General features: G+C 36.2%; 1 protein-coding gene across 3 annotated transcripts in view; it reads right to left on the reverse strand.

Annotated features, from left to right (window-relative positions):
• Positions 1 to 17223, reverse strand: part of MYZAP (myocardial zonula adherens protein) — a 46006-nt gene that overhangs the window by 17141 nt on the left and 11642 nt on the right. For all 3 annotated transcript variants that reach the window (XM_053464204.1, XM_053464203.1, XM_053464202.1), the window contains exons 2-6: positions 16018 to 16107; positions 3354 to 3437; positions 2135 to 2296; positions 1359 to 1451; positions 210 to 323 (exon numbers count right to left, since the gene is read on the reverse strand). In XM_053464204.1, the coding sequence (XP_053320179.1) occupies positions 210 to 323; positions 1359 to 1451; positions 2135 to 2296; positions 3354 to 3437; positions 16018 to 16107 (543 nt within the window). The remainder of the gene's footprint in view (positions 1 to 209; positions 324 to 1358; positions 1452 to 2134; positions 2297 to 3353; positions 3438 to 16017; positions 16108 to 17223) is intronic.

Genomic DNA, 17223 nt, shown 5'->3' on the forward strand with positions numbered 1-17223 from the left:
ACAAAGTGCATCACAATTGTGCCACACTTTATAGTTGGCAACATAACTGAATCATTGCTACAGTACCTATAGTATGTTATTAAAACCGGTCAACAAAACAATTGGTCTTTACAGATGTGCCTCTCTGTAATTATTATCTTATTGATAACTATGGGACTAAATGTATGTGTACACATACGGTATTGTGATGCGCATGATTGACAGAATACCTGCACTTCTATTGACGCTGCTGTCAAGTCGCTGTTCATTGTTCCAAAGCTGTCTAAAGCAGACGATTGTGCCTGGGAGTGTTTCTCTAAAACATCCTGTTGTGCAGATGACACCTGAAAACAAAGTAGTAAAGTAACAACGTAATAATTACATTTTCAAAAAATACTTTTAGACTAAAGATCTCACTTTAGGCCATTTTAGTCACTTTGTGACTCCTGCTTCATGCTGCTCCACTTGAGTTTGCTGGAGAGCAAATTCATTCAAATAGACTCAAGGAGAAGTATTTGATCCAGCAATTGTAGAGGTGTGTTTGAGTACTGCTAGTTCAGGTGTTGGAAAACATTGGTATTTGTCCGGCTTTGAGCATGACATTGCAAAGGAGCTTCTTTCCTCTTTGTTTTCATTATGTAATATACAGAATTTTACATGTTTACACGTTTGCCAGTATATTTGCTGCGTGCATCAAATTTTATTATGATTAAATATGCCAAGGTAAACAGCATTACAGAGATCATTAAACCTTTGCATACATACCTTCATTTTTTTCTTTAGTAATTAAGATATGAAAACAAACAAAACACACTTAAAAGATGTAGAAATTGCAGCCCTGCTGGTCCATTAAGCAGCAGGACAGCTGAGGGACAGATTGCTGTAGCCCAGAATACATTGCTGGTTGAAAATATACTTTAATATGAATTTATGACTTTGTTAATACTGCAGTTTTATATACTGCTCTCAATACTGCAGTGTATTGCAGGGTGGTCTTGTTAGACCCATTGGAAACCTTGCGTATGCCAGTGCTGGATATGTACGCATGGTGGTGGGAAGCAGATGTATGTATGATGGATATATATATATATGTATGAAGAGGATTCTGATGAACCCTTATATGCTTTGTTGTTATTTTGTAGTTTTCTTCTCTACTTGTAATAACTGAATAAATAATACATTCAGAGCTGACTCAGAAGAAGGTTCTTAGTATGGACTAATACCCTTTAAGGCAAACATTCATATCAATGACACCGTAGACTTGGTTATGATTATGTCTTGGAGAACTTGTTCAGAAGGACAGCTCTCGTCCTATTGACATGAATTAAGCAGTTATACTTTGCAAATAGTTATTTAAAGATGTACTAAAGAGTACTTACTTTCATTTCTTGTGTGAGCTGTTTAATTTTCTCTTTCATTTCATCATATTCACCGAACATTCTCTCTCTTATTTTTTCCAATGTTACCCTCACCTGTGATACAATATACATTTATTTCGTAATTAGGTTCATAAATTTTTTCCCAGTCTACTGTTTTCTTACTCTGTAGCACAAAGAATATTTCTAAAGCTTACAGCTGCTTGTAGTCTATTAGGGAAGAATAACACCCAGAATCAGGGGACAACTGGCTACCATTCAGCCCAGTAGGTAGGTCCAGTTAAGTGGGACACAAAGTTTCATAACATAAATAGTGGATATTATTCAAGCCTGTCATGCAAAAGTAACAAGAAACACATAATGGATCCAGTCAATATATAAATCCTTCCTGAAGTCCTTGAAGTTCTAGGCAGTCTGGTGGCATTATGAGGAACTGCAATTAACAGACTAGAAAAGGCTTTAAAAAGTGGCGCCAAAGTATTCAAATAAAAGCAATCCAGGGGACAATTGCCAACCCTCCTATACCCAAGATGCCTCTACATATATAAACTAGGGAAGACCATCAAAAGATAAAAATCTACATAAAAGCGTATTATATCAAAATAGGTAAATTGTGTTTAGGGATTAATAAATGTTAATGATGGGCAAAACTTTCCGGCCGCCTCTATTAGTGCTTCAGAAATACCTTTTATGTCCAAAAGCAAGTCTGGAACTACGGTGACATAGGTGTAATACTATACTATACTATGTAATACTAGAACAAACGTTGTGTTACTTACATCCTTGATGTAATTCATTTCTTCTTTAAGCTGGTTTGTTGACCACTCATAGACAACAACTTCATTCTGATGATTGTTCTCAGCCCTTTGGACGACTCCATAAACAACCCCACGAGAAGGTTCTCCTGCCTGAGCGTTGTTCTTCGGTACCGAGTAAAGATGCTGAAATAATGTATTAAAGTGAAACAGATGGAAGTACAGCGCTGTGCATAGTGGTATCAAGAATGTTACTAATATGTCTTACATAATGTTTTCTTAATACCGCTACTCTATATTTTAACTGATATTCTTACTACTGTTAATCTTACATTGCGTCATGTTAAAATACATTCTAGGTACATACAAGAGGACACATATAAAGGTTGTTTAAATGTAATGTTTATACTACAATGAATTTATGTTACTAAATTGTACGTATATATATATATAATTTTCCATAATTTTTTTATGGAAAAGTACATTAAATTGCAGGAGTCAATTATTGTGATAGTGGAAGGGAAGTTAATGTATTAATATAATCACGGTACTGCAAACCTGACTGTTAAAAAAAATTCTTATGCAGAAAATTAATTTTCATTAGCAACTAAGGAATATGGGGCTACTACTCGTGCTAAAACATTCTTTAATTTCATCTGCTTTATTAAACACACATAATTCATGGATGACTTGGCCTTCCTTGCAGGAGAATATCACAATGAATGAATGGGGGGCATAGTTGACTTTGAAATAAACTATAACATTTTAAGGGCAATACTAATGGTGATCCATGCAGCCCCACCAATGGCACTAGCTGGTGGTGAGGACAGTATGCATGTGCATATGAAAGCAAGAGATGTGTTCGGCTGAATGCATCTCCTGCAAGCAAAGGAACACAGAGGGGGGCAAATGCACAGGGGGGATTCTGATCAATCCCTTTATAAATTTGCAAGGGGTTAAATTTAAGGCGACATTTGGGTATCATATGACTTAAAGTGCTTATGATGTCTGAAGTGTCCCTTTAAATCCCAGTATGCTTTCCATATAGCCAAATCACCAAAGAGGTAATATAGGCTGTTTGTCTTTTTAATTTTTATTCGTATACAGTTACTATATCTGTGTTGCCCATAAGCGTGTAAATTAAGAAAATATGGATTATTCCCTAGTCAACTCTTGCAATGTGAATAGGCAATTGTGTACATTTTAAAGTGCAGTAACGCTGCTGTAACAATGTTTATCTTACAAGGGTTGGTGGCTCTGAAGTGTTTCTTTCAGACACAAAGCCATTTTTTCTTTTCCTCCTGTCAGCTGTATTTTTCAGATCAGCCTTAAGAAAAGAGAGTAAACAATTAGATGTCTCATAGGTTACATTTTTCTACACATTATTATTACAAACACAAGCATTATGCTGAGATTTTATGACATTTACCTGCTTTAGTGGTCAGAAAAGGTACTATAACACGGAGAAGACATGAGAATAGCCTAAGTACCACAAAACTACTCTCTTTGGAATAAATAAATTCCAACCATTGTCAATGGCCACTTATAAGTTATAACCCCCCATTCCAAAATGACATTCAATGTATGTTTACTGTCCAATCCTGACTACAGACACTAACACTTGTTACTCTACACAGAAACAACTCAAACCTTTCCATGGCCATGCGACTCAAGGTACCAATACATAATAATTGCAATAAATGTGATGAACATTTAAAAGTGAGTCTGACATACTTCTACCAGAATCCAATCTATTCTCTGCCATCTTTAAATGTATGCATTCCGGAGGTTGTACTCAGTGCTGTATTTTATCTGTGATATATGTAATACTGTCAACACACAACATAAACCACAAAATATATTCCAGATTTATCCACTACACACATTACATCAGCCTAGATTGCATAGAGTAGTATATCATCTACGTGTCTGCACTTATTTCACCGGGCTACTTGGAACTATTAACAGTATGTATTTATTATACTTTTACCTGTTTTAACATTTATGTATTATATAGGGGTAATTGTTAGAAAACCATAAAGATTAGAAATATTTTGTATTACCGTATGGTTTTCCTGCACCAGTCTAAATGTTATCACTATAATGCACTGCTTGTTATAAGTAATGCAAAGTTCTGATTTACAAGAGATATGATCGCAATCCAAATACACACATTGGAAGAACATTCTAAAACAAAGACATGCACCGAGGGAGAGGCTTTCAGCAAAAGGACATCTAGTGATTAAGCTTTGGTGCCTTTCCCAGTCACTCATTCTTGTGTCAATTGTTGCCCTTCGTAAATTGGCTGTCCTCTTCCTCATAAGTAATGGGTGTGTGAATTTCTATATCTTGGGTCTTATAAGGTCCAACTTTGCTTTCAATATTCTATCCCTTTTGGAACAATAACAATAGTGGTGTTACACACCTATTTCCAAAGAACAGAAAAGCTAGGACAATGTGTGCCTTTGAGTTTCTTAAAATAACCCAAGTAATGTCTGGTTATTTTCATACGGCTACCCACAAGTCTAAAATTATGTAAACGGCTGAAAATACAATCCAATCTATCACACTGCCAGAAAGCATCACTTAATGATCAACAATGTTGGAAACTAGAAATAGACAGCAAAAAGGAAACGCTTGACTACCTATACACAAGGTATATATAAAAATAGATGCTATTGCCAAAGCTAAGGTGCGCCCCTGTTTTGCTTTTTAACATTTACAAACTACATAGTTGTCTAAAAAGGCACAACAACAAAGGTTCTGTATTATAAATAAGAATAGTAACGCAGACTAATACCCTAGCTTCCTCTAGACAATCCTTTTGTTCTAGAATATCTAAGCTTGTAATATGTTCATAGATTTTCCTATTGGGTCATTTTACTGTTGTAATATGCCAGACCTACTTAAATTATATACATGTAGACCTCCTTTTAGTACCGCTGTGTCTTCTGCTTAACAATGTATTAAAAGCTGAAGAGGGGTTACCAGCTGCACTGCTGCAGGGCGCCGATAAAAAGCAAATCCCTCTGCTACCAAAAAGTGATGGGCATACTAAGACTGCCCTAGATTAACCTTTACAAAAAAGTTTGTACAGCTACATTATTTTGTTTAACAAAAGGCTTTATCAGTAAGTAAAATAGTCATTACATAAGAGTTATTGTGTCTGTATTAAATAGGAGGTATTCTTTGTTTATGTCAATATTACGTATAATATAGTTTACCGTTCTACTACTTCTTATTTTATGTTTTATTTTATTTTGTTAAAAACCAAAAAGTTTTTTTTTTCACAGCACCAACTCCTTTTATGATCTTGCTTCCACATAGCTTTTATATAGAGGTAACTGAAATTAATTTACGTACCCATTACAGTCGGATATATTTTGAATTGGTTCTCAACTGCAATAAAAGTATAACATTCAAGGACGTTCAGATCTTCTGAACTCTGACTTCTACAGTGACCCAAATGTTTACATTTTAAAATGATCAACATTAAATAGGATACAAAACATGTCTTAATACCCAGGTTAGACACTGCGTGCTCTATGGCCTATTCTAGAAGTCTGCTTCATACCACTGCTGTAGGTCAGCGTATTAAGGGATTTACTGTGCCTTGATATACAAGATGTTCTTTCATTAAAGTGACAGTAGATCTTTGTGCGTCTTCATAACGTCTTCATAACGCGTTTATGATACAGTTTGTCTTTCATTAAAGTGACAGTAGATCTTTGTGCGTCTTCATAACGTCTTCATAACGCGTTTATGATACAGTTTGTCATCTGACACATTAATTGCATTGCATATAATGCTATGATTACTGGCCCTTAGAAGTGTAAACGGAATATAATTTGACTCACACGGACACTACATTGACAATAACCAGCTGAGCTGAATCAAAACAATTCTAAATGTACCAAAACAACACACAACTGCCTGCAGGACATGCTTGTTTCCTTCAAAGAAATGTTCTGCTTATCTTGGCAAGGTCTATGCAGTCAGTACATGGCTTTGGCCTTCAGCACAATCTCTTCCATTGGCAATGGTACTGATAAGGCTTTAGCTCTAAGTTCCCAGGTGCCTGAGTGAAGTTTAACCATTTCAGTGATAGCCTCTAATTCGTGACTTTCAGTAAGTATAGAATATGTACTTACATCGGTAAATATATATAAGACATCACAGCCAATGCTACCTCCCCCTAGGCATAAATGTATCTGTTGCCCCTCTAATCTCTTAGGAATAAGGGTTTTAAAATTGAAAATACTTTATAGACAGGAAGAGAGTATAGCATGCTTGGAAATATGTGGAGTATAAGTGGGAGCGAGCAGAATATAATGATCAGAAGCGGCTACAATGAAACGCATTGCATTTCCTTAGAATTTTGTCTAGTGAACCACAAGAAGGTGAAAGACAGAAGGAGATTAGTATGAAAAAAGATTAGAGAATAAGGGTGAAATTACATAATAACTGTACATCATCAATAGTCTAGTTCGGGAAATAAAAGTATCAGTATCCTTTAAGTGTTGCCTGATCAATGCAACCTGTCCTTTTCATTGATGTTTTTATTTGTAGTGAAAGAAAAAATCATTGCATAGGCAAAGAGCTCATGTTCTTCAATACATGTTGTTTGGCATTTTAATATAACAATTGTAATTGTAATTGTATTAATGTGATATACTTCTTTAGCACTATATAAAACAAAAAGGCAAATTGGATTAGATATTAGATATTAGATATTATTCTCCTGTTGTACAAAGAACTTTTATGCCTTTGATATGACTTAGAATATTATTTTTTTAAAAATTTGTTGTACAGTTGGTAAGTTTCTAGAAAATAAATTGATAACAGTTAAAGGGTTAGCTTTTAATCATGCCCAGCTTAAATAAACAGAGGCACATCCGGGTTTCAAGGGACCCCAAATTGAAAATATTTAGAGATGCCATCTGCACAATGGACAAAACTGTGCTGTGATACTGTATATTCATCATTTCCAGTAAAAAAAATCATAACTGAGTAATTTATCTGCCTTCCAGATTCAAACCGCATACTTTAGCAGAGTTTCAAAGGAAAGTAGAAGAATACAGCATTAATGAAGGAAATCCTATATAACATATTGTAAAATTTTTTAACATACTGTAAATTACATAGTGAACAATATTAAAACATTATAAAATAAAAAAAGAAAATAGCATCCCTGATTACGGGAGGTTACAAATCCTTGTTATGAAATAGGTCTATAAATATACATGTCAAAAATTGAGGCCTGTCTATTGAGTCACTTGCTAAATAATCAAGGGGTGTCTCCCATAACTATTTTTATACTGTTCCTTTTTTTTTTTTTTTTTTTTTTTTATCTTACTTGATTCCAGAATAACAAAGGGTGTTGCTCTACATATTACATAAAGGTCTTACATATATTATGTTTAGGGTACAATTTAATGAGAAATGAGAAATCAATGTACAGTTCCTCAAATGGCATTATTCTCAGATTTTTTTTACAGAAATTAATATAAGAAAATAATTTATCAGGTTTACAAATATATTTATTATCTACTAAATAGCATGGCGTGCATCAGCTGCATGGATTACGGGGTTCATTGGTCTGTGTCACCATCCAGTGGATACTTTGAAAAGTTATGAATGTTCAATAAACTCAATTATTAATGCCAATGTCCATTGTTCGTAAACTACAGTTGCACATTAAACAGCATGTCGTAAAGTTATTATACATGACTAGTTAGCATTTGACTGCCTATAATTAAGGAGTAATCAGTATGAATGTTTTCTTGACCCTTTGAGGAGGACAAGCTGGAGATATTAATGAATATACTGATGATTGGTGGACATTATGGACTTCTAATTGGGTTTCTCATAGAACAAGATATCTTAAGCAAGTGATATGGATATCCTTACTTTCAACAGAAACAGCTAAATTATTGCATTAGTGAAACTAGAGTATGTTAGATGAGGGCTACTAAAATGGTGAATTGTTAAAATTATCCGGAAAGACAGGGATTTCAATGTGTATAGTTTGGAGGTGACAAGAGAAAGGAAAGGTGTGATAGAAACAAAGTACAGCAAGGACTATTGTTTCAAAGGAGGAGACATGTTAGAACAAGTGGTCAGAGTCTAAAACTAGAGGGTTTACTGAGTGGGTGATAAAAGTGGTCTCAACAAAAATAGGGCTCAACAAACCCAGGGAGCCAGGTCGCTTTGGCAATTAGAAATCACTTCCTGTCACCCATGGTTTTGCAGGACATGTGGGTAAAAACTGGACAGGGCTACCATTGTGAATCTGGCCGTGTGCCATGAGGCGTCCAACAGAGTTACATAACATGCACTGTACGCTTTATGGCACTGGCTTTACAACATCCCGCAGGAGTCAGTGTGTGTATATATGCACAATGCTGGAGTCAGTGTGTGTGTATTGTAGTATCCTGTGTGTGTATGTGTGCCTATGTATAGTTCCAGAGTCAGTATACCTACTGTGCCAGATTCAAAGGTATGTGTGCATAGTGTTAGAGTGTGTGTTTTTATATATGCATAGCCAGTGTGCGTATGTTGTTGGATAGGGTGTGCATGTGTATAAGAGTGTAGTGTTAGCATGTATGGTGTTGTGTATGTTACAGTATGGCATTAGCATGAGTGTGTATGTCAGCATATAGTGTGGGTTTAGTGTATGGTGTTAGCATGGTTATCAGGATTGGGTTTGGAACGTAAGAGCAGAGGAGAGGTAAACAAGTAAGACACCCTGGTAGGAATGGGAGCAGGACAGTGCAAAGGGTAATCCAAAAGCAAAGTCAGGAACAGTCCAACAGATCAGGGCAGGCGGAAATCAGGAAAAATGGTAATCCAAGCAAAAGTTAGGAAATATACAAACAGGGTAGTCCAACAGGGAAGCCAAAGGTTAATTAACCGATAATCCAATACAGGGTCTGTAGCAAAGCAAGCAAAAAAGATCGGGAATCTGGAATCCTAGAACACACAGGAACAAAAGCTCTGGAACACTACAGCAAAGTGGTAACAGTCTGAGGAGTTTTTATAGTGCTGCAGGTATCCACTTCTCCCCTTTGCTGGACAAGCTCCTCACTGGATTGGTTACCTCTCTGCATAAACATCATTGGTGAATAGCTGATGGTGGAGGCAGGCTTTACCTCCCCTCCACAGGTGTACAACATTGTGCTGAGGTCTAGGCAACACATGGAAGTCTTCCTTGGGGCCTCCAGCAACTTTAGGCCACGGCTTTGGCCTACCGCAGGTATCACAATGGCCATTAGACGCCGTTACTACAGACTGCGGCTTCGGCCTACTCAGCAATCTTTTAGGAGGCAGGAAAAGTGGGCTGACTAGATTTGCAGAATGGTTCTCATCTGCTTTTTAAATATTATGTTTCTATTAGGAGATTATTAGATCAGAATGCTAATGTACTCTGGGGTAACATTATTAACAGATACTTCTTTGTAGAGCTCTGCGGGATCCGTCGGCGCTTTATAAATAAAGTATAATAACGATAAGAAGAAGAAGAAGTAGTGGTAAATTTAGGCAAAAAAAACTCCAGGAAGGTGTGTAAACAGTTAATCTATAAAAGTAATTTTAAGAAGTTAAGAATGTTCATAATATGACATTTTTTTCAAATTTAAATATATACTTAATATGAAACCAGGCCATTTACTTTAAAACACGGTACATAATAAGTATTTTGTTGGCGATACAGGTTTATGTAGCCTGGTAAAATGGTAGTCTGGTGGTTCACCTTACACACTGCCGAGTAATTTAAGGTTTATGCGATCAATTAGTACATCATAAATGTAATAGCCAGCCATGAATGCTAAGTGTAAAAATGCTGCATGTTTTACTGCTCTCAGGAATTTAATATAGCACATTCAAAAGCATGTAAATTGCCCATTAGTCAAATGTTCTGCTCTGTGAAACATGTGACATATACTAGTTAAAAGTAACACTGGAACAAGATGCAATAGAGTTTCCAATTTAGTGTAGAAAGTCTACAAAACATTCCATTTTTTGTGTACATTCCCCTGCATAGATTATTGATTTTTGGCATTTTAACCAAATCCTACATTTTACTGTTCTACACAGACAATATCGACCCTCATGCACATATTAAAATTATATATATATATATATATATATATATATATATATATATATATATATATATATATATATATATATATACACACACACACACACACACACACATATAAATACATATATAAACATATTAAAAACCTACCGTGGGGAAAGGCTTCTTAATTTCTGTTTTTTTAATCTGATTGGGGAAGTGAACAATGGAGGAAAATCATCAGAAAATGCTGGTCCTGCCATAAATTGCCACTTATCTCAACTTTCATGAGGTTAACCTTAATATCCCCAAAACAATGACACTGAATGTACATGGTATGCTGAAAGCTGTGCCATTCTCTTCTTTAAAACAAACCACTTTATATCATCGTAATTTGCTGTAGTTCGCCAGTCAAATCAATTCCAAAGATTCTGCTATAAAACTGTAAATGGAACACAAATTATTATAGCTTTTGTGCTAAATTCCAAGAAAATACAGTGTTTATTCCTGAAGTATAAGAGCAGATATCTAGAATATACTGTATTACTTATACAATGTGTACCTTTTTATTATTTACAATATGCTCTAAGTAAGATGTTTGCTTATATGGTGTAGGATTATACCCGTTCAGCAAAAAACAATATCGAATGGTTCAATTTAGCCACCTGAGGCTAAAATTACTAGGTCTTCTCAAGGAGAAGCATTTTTTTTCTGACCTGTCAGTGAAATGTAATCAGGATACTTGCCGTGAAATCCTCTAAGCACCACTCAGCATACTACCTAAGAAAATCCCATTGGATATATTTATCCCTTGCTTACAAAATAAAAAACAAATCTTCAAAGATACTTTGATACTGCTATAGTTTAATAAAAACTAGAATATTATATCTAAATATTTGTATATAAGGCAGCTATGAGTTAGCCTTTTCTACGCTGTAGGGGTAAACAGAAATGTTTTGGCTTTGATACTGGGCCATTATCAGGCTGGACTTTCTAACTCATTCGTTGCTACTTTTTAAAGAGGGAACTTGCTTTATTTGCCTAATGATAAGATATGAAAGAACACACCAGCCATAGGTAAATACAGGATTCTCCCTTCAATTTTATTGTACTCAGGTGCATTGTACACGGGCTTTTAAAGGGACACTACAGCCATCACATGCAGCTTAATGAATATGACTGAAGGCATGGATATTGAAGATACTGAGACTGCTGTCTTTTTTACCGGATGCCAAAAGACAGATACAGTTTTGTAATCGATTTGTAACGTATTTATGGATGTCAGGAATAGGTGTCAATTATCCCTCCAGTTTTTTTCCATTGCTTTGTAGGACTGCGATTGAACCCAATGAAGCAGTAGCCATTTGCCGGTATGCTAGCAAAACATTGTCCATATCACATGCATGTGATTGGCTGCTGCTATTCTCGTTGATTTCAAACGGCAACTCACTTCCCATCGACTAGAAAGAAAGATCTATTAAGCATGTGCAACTAAAGAAGCCGTGCATCGATTTGCATGCAATAAAAGGCATTGTAGTCCATGAAAAACTGATGAAAAAGATGGTCAGGCTGCAGTGTTCTGTTGATACATAACAACCTAGTTAAATTACCACACAGGGCCTTTGGCCATTGGCACTATGTGGCCCACAGAATCTTTTAAGGAGTTTCCTTCTTATGTTGTACTGAAGCTTCAAGTACGCCCCAAATAAAGAGAACTCACCGTGCTGCTCCGACTCCAGATTTCTCTTTCTCATATACATTCAAGTACATTCTGTCTGTAACATAATGTCAGTCCGAGAGCTGGAAAAATGCCAGTTTCTCACCTCTGATGTCAGCGGTCTGGCATGCTGATATAACGCAGTGTGGTGCAGATGTGTAGGATGGTTTGGAAAGAAGGCAAGTACTAGGTGGCACTTGCAGAATTGAGCAGATGTTAAAACCCAGATTGGCTTATAACACTAATGAAGACTGAGTTTCTGCAGGAATACCACACTCCTATGGCATTTGTGGGAGGTGTTACTGGTTTTCAAGAAATAAAACTTGCATAAAAGTATGGATTTTCTTAAACACTAGGAACCAGCCACTTAGGTGATGTGTAACATATAGCTTAGTGCTGTACTTTGCTTTGACTCAAAGTTGTCAAGTTGGCATCCTCAATCTGCTTCATATAAAACCAGAAATTAATTTCTTCGTAGCAGATTTCTTTTTAAAAAGCTGATATCTTTAATATCTAGATTGTCTGCACAAGGGGCTTAGTAGTAATCACAAAATAAGCCTGTTACAACTAAGGTGTATGTTCTTCTATTAGAAATACTTTTGGCTTATTATATTATAGGCAAGTATTGAATTTTTTTTATTAGTCTTAGACCAATTGTTTTGTAGTACCTACAATAGAGAGCAAAAGTGAAACCACCGTCATTCCTGAACTTTAAACTTATTGTCCTATTGTGAACAATAAACGCAATGGAATGTCATTACAATTCTTGCAATCTCTAGAGTATCAAATGTATAATGCAGCACAGTGATAGCCTTAACACAAGGTGAATTCCAACCATAAAGAAGGTAACCTACTCTTGGGTAGTTAAAAATAAGAGTCACTCTTGAATTATGTGTTATCCTTAAGACACTAAATAATCAGGTATCAAACCCTCCTACTGTCAGGGCTCAGTTTGCATTAGGAAACCCCCAGACAAGAAGGTTAATGGAAATAAAGCAATAAAATGGTGTTGCAGGTGGCACAGAGACCGGGCACGAGTCACATTAACCCCTTAATGACAAAGCCCGTACATGTACGGGCTCAAAATGCATTGTTTTCAATGGGTTTAGGGACCGCCCATTGTCCTTAAGGGGTTAAGTAATAATAGCTAAATGGGTAGGGTGGTATAGGGTGTAGGCACCACGTCTGCAGAACCCCAGTTAAATTACATTTTCAAAAAGTGCCCAGTTGATTTCATTAATATAGGTCAGCTAAGAGTCTAACTATGGACAATGAGGTTTTATTGTTTTAGGTAAAACATAAAATTGCATATGTAAGCAAAACATTCCCAATTCACACTCAACGGCTGTAACCTGTGTCACATAATAATGCATCAAGCTGCAAGTGGCAAGGTTTGGCTCAGCTAGTGCAGTATAACAACAGATCCAGGTACATCTCTATGATCTTTGGTTTGAAGCTAAGAAAAGTATTAAACAACCCAAAAAAATAAATAAAACTCACTTGATCGCTTTTCTTTTCTTACAAAACAATTGCTTAATGTTTTTTTAGGAGGTCTTATCACTGCCAAAGGCTTCCTATATCTAAAAAGAAAAACTCAGTACTGCCTATGGAGGTTCCCTTTTACCAACATGGTCAGATTCAATAGCAGTAATACAGTAGTGAAGAGGAAATTAACAATAACATTAATTTTATTTTGGCAATATCTAAAAAAAATCAGAGACACTGCTCTTAAGAGCTTACAATCTATTAGGAAGTTGAAAGGGGAACAAGACAATTGATATTAACTTATGTTAATAGAGAATATAGGGTGGTCTTTTGGTGACATTGCTGTACTCTTTCATTTCCCTGTTTCTAGCCTTCACACAACGGCAGTATTACTGATCAGAAAATAATATGATCCACATACTCTTTTCATGATAAAAAAGGAGCTGTTCTAATAATATCAAAGTTTTGTTTATTCCGGGTATTTGTTTATTGAAACAGATTCTACTTTTCATGTAGGAAAACTATGTTTATCATATTCTCTTTGTTGTGTTTCTGCAAACGATATAATATAAATGCCAACAACAATAAATATCCCTGCAAGGGCACGCAAATATTTTGCAGGAGGAAAACGGTGTAGAGTAAATATTTCTAGTGGTGCCAAATTTTAACAAAAGACTATTTGTACCCAGTCTGTTTTATACTGGAATGTACTAGGTTATGCAAGATCAATCCTTCCAAGTAGGTGAATATCTGCTACAAGAATGTTTAAAAAGAATATCTTGATTTGAGAGCAGGCTAGGTACCGATTAATTTGATGTACTATACACTGCATCAGGAACAGCTGGAATGCATGGGCAAAATCCATGAAAACACTTAAAAGACACTACTTTTGTTAACACACAAAATTCAGTGCTGTATGATGCCCCTTTTATTTGTATCCAAATTTCAGGGTGCCCTTTTAACAAAATGATGTACTTCTATTTCAGTGCTGGACCATTAAGTGGTCAATGGATTAGAAGCTGTTTTTACCCAGAACTGCACACGCCTGCATGGACAGGCAGGGGTTAACAGGGTTGAGGATTCGGAGGTGACGGTTTCACTCAATGGATGAAATCATGCATATAGTTTATTAACCAAATCAAAATACATGCATGCTGGGAGACCCGCAAAGCTATATACTGCTTCAACGCTAGACAGGCTGGAGGGCTAAACGCCAGGTACCATACACTGATCTGTGATCTCTCCTTTAGCTGAAGAATCGATATCCTGATCAGATTAGATGCGTATTAATCTATTTATTAACTAGATCTTCATACTGATCTCCATATCCTGTCCACAACAATGTCCAGCAGCACTAGAACCTTCTACATGCTATCATTCTATATAACATCACTTTAGTTTAAAAGGTCCTGAGACTGGAGAATAAACTTCCGGGCACTACAGAAGTATTGAGGTTTATCCACTGAAGGAAGAGTTGGCAGAAGAGTTGTGGTTATTACCAAGTCACTATTCATTATAAAGGCCAAACATTAGCAAGTTTCTCCAGCAAGAAGGGCTAAACTGATCCCGTTAAATGCATAATTTAGTATGTAAGGCCGTTTTGCTGATTTAACTATGTATTATGCAGGACCAGCCAAGCTTTGCAGCACAAGCTACTGTTGAAACCACAACTATCCAGTCAACTTTTTTTTTTTTTTTTTTTTTTTTTTTTTTTTTTTACAAAAAAGTGCCTGGTTAAGAGGGCATAATGTTATGGCGTGAGCCGTGTTTTCTGAGTCAGCACAGACTTCCCAAAGCCAGCCCTCCATAGTTGGGATACAAAGCGCAACAGATATTTGACACAGAAGACACATTTACATAATGCAACTCTTCTTTTAATGAATAAACCCCATGTCTCGGTGCTAGCACTCACCTGTACTGTGGGGTGGGGGTAATACCATAGGCAGCGGACCCACCAAGCACACCCCAAAAAGTTACTGTTCTCTGCGCCCTCTTATTTTTCCATTTCTTTATGGTGATAGACAGTAATGATGTCAGAGATCTATGCTTCTCCTTTACAAATAGCTTTTACTTGCGCTATTTCATGCAGAGGATGAAGACAGATCTCTATATGCTTATAGGGGAGACCACTCAAACAGTATATACGGATAAATGTATACCTGATATGTATATAATGATAAAGCAAAAAATACACACCACCTCTGGCAATATCAGATAACCAGTACAAATACACAGAAGGCCTAACTTCCCATGCACTTTATAGTATTTCCTAAAATGTTAATGCTAGTAGTGAGTGTGAGAGCAACCATCTCAGAATGTAATCTAAATATACATGCTGGAACACATTTAACAGTAATGTAATGATACCTACAACAAATGACATATTTCACAAATACCACATTCTGCTTTGTTGGTAGTTTCTGCTAACAGTCTCTCTCTCTCTCTCTCTCTAATTATTGGTTTACAATAATGCAGGATTGCATTGTTAGTTTTTGTGACTGTGCTGTAGCTGCCTCTATAAGCAAACCTTATACACATCAGCAGTTTGGGAGAAAGATCAGAAATAGTTCCCTAGACATTTAAAAATCACATGCAATACAGATAGGCTCTCAAGGATTTTCTTACGGTTAATGTTATTTCATTCTTGGTTTCGCTGTGCTCAGCTCTCGAGACCCCTTCTGCAGGCAAAGTAAGTCGCAGTCTGCAAACGTTTCCCTATAACAAAAAAACACATACCGCATGCATTATTCCAGTTCAGTGTTAGTGTGTGTAGCACGTGTTCCTAGGAGGGAAGAAAGTTCATATGTAGTCAAGCAGAACATTATAGGGGCACTTTCCTACCTATGAAGAATGCATATTAAAGTACTTTGCATTTTCAACCTTTCCAAAAAAATCTAATAAAATAAAGTAATCAAACGTTAGGAAGTAACCAATCAGTGGCAGGAAAGCACTTCCATTGAAATGAATGGGATCATTTTGAACACATTCTCACCCAAAGCATTCGACAACCCAGCACCAGAGTATATCATGTGCATAGAGCTCTGCCGAACATATCTTCTGTACGGAAAATAGCTGGGGGGCGTGAGGAAAGGGGCAAATACATATGGGGGATTCTGCAGAATCCCCCCATGCATTTGCAAGTAAGATAACAAACATATAAAGGACAATGGAGCTATCATTTGCAATGAAATGTGTGAATGTTGGATTAGAGACGTCTGCCTGGCATTATGTAACATTCATATGTAATAAGCTCTTTCCTTAATTAATTGTAATGATTGGTCTCTTTAATTCAACCCTGCTACATACTAGAGGACAGTACTTTACTTGTTACAGTACAACCTGCAGCGTGTATTATAAAGCCAAGGAAGAATCCAAAACAGAATTCAGATTGGGAAGTATCCCATACACGAGCCTTGTTTGTGATATGTCTAAGTATGTAATCCTTTGTAAATTTGAGTTTTGATTTTAATAGCACAGCCAATGTAAACGGACCGTGCACTTTAATCCTTACACTTCAGGTTTACCTAATGTAGTTTGGTAAACGAAAACCAGTAGACTTAAATTTCATGAAATGCCATGCTTGAAAATTATATGACTGTGTACTTTTATATACATTATGTAAGAAGGCAAACATTCTAGGGTGTGATATAAGGTACAAGAATAGCATGCTAGAGATGATTCAGTTCTTCATGTACAGTCCAGTAAGACAGGTTATTTACAAACCACCGGCATTCAAGGAAATGTGACATTATCTGGCAAGCACACAACACGTGTTGTCATTTAAAAACATGTGTACATTAACTTGTGATCAAAAATGGGGTGTGGGAACCC

This window comes from Spea bombifrons, chromosome 4 (assembly GCF_027358695.1).
Source record: "Spea bombifrons isolate aSpeBom1 chromosome 4, aSpeBom1.2.pri, whole genome shotgun sequence".
In the NCBI taxonomy this organism is placed as follows: domain Eukaryota; kingdom Metazoa; phylum Chordata; class Amphibia; order Anura; family Pelobatidae; genus Spea; species Spea bombifrons.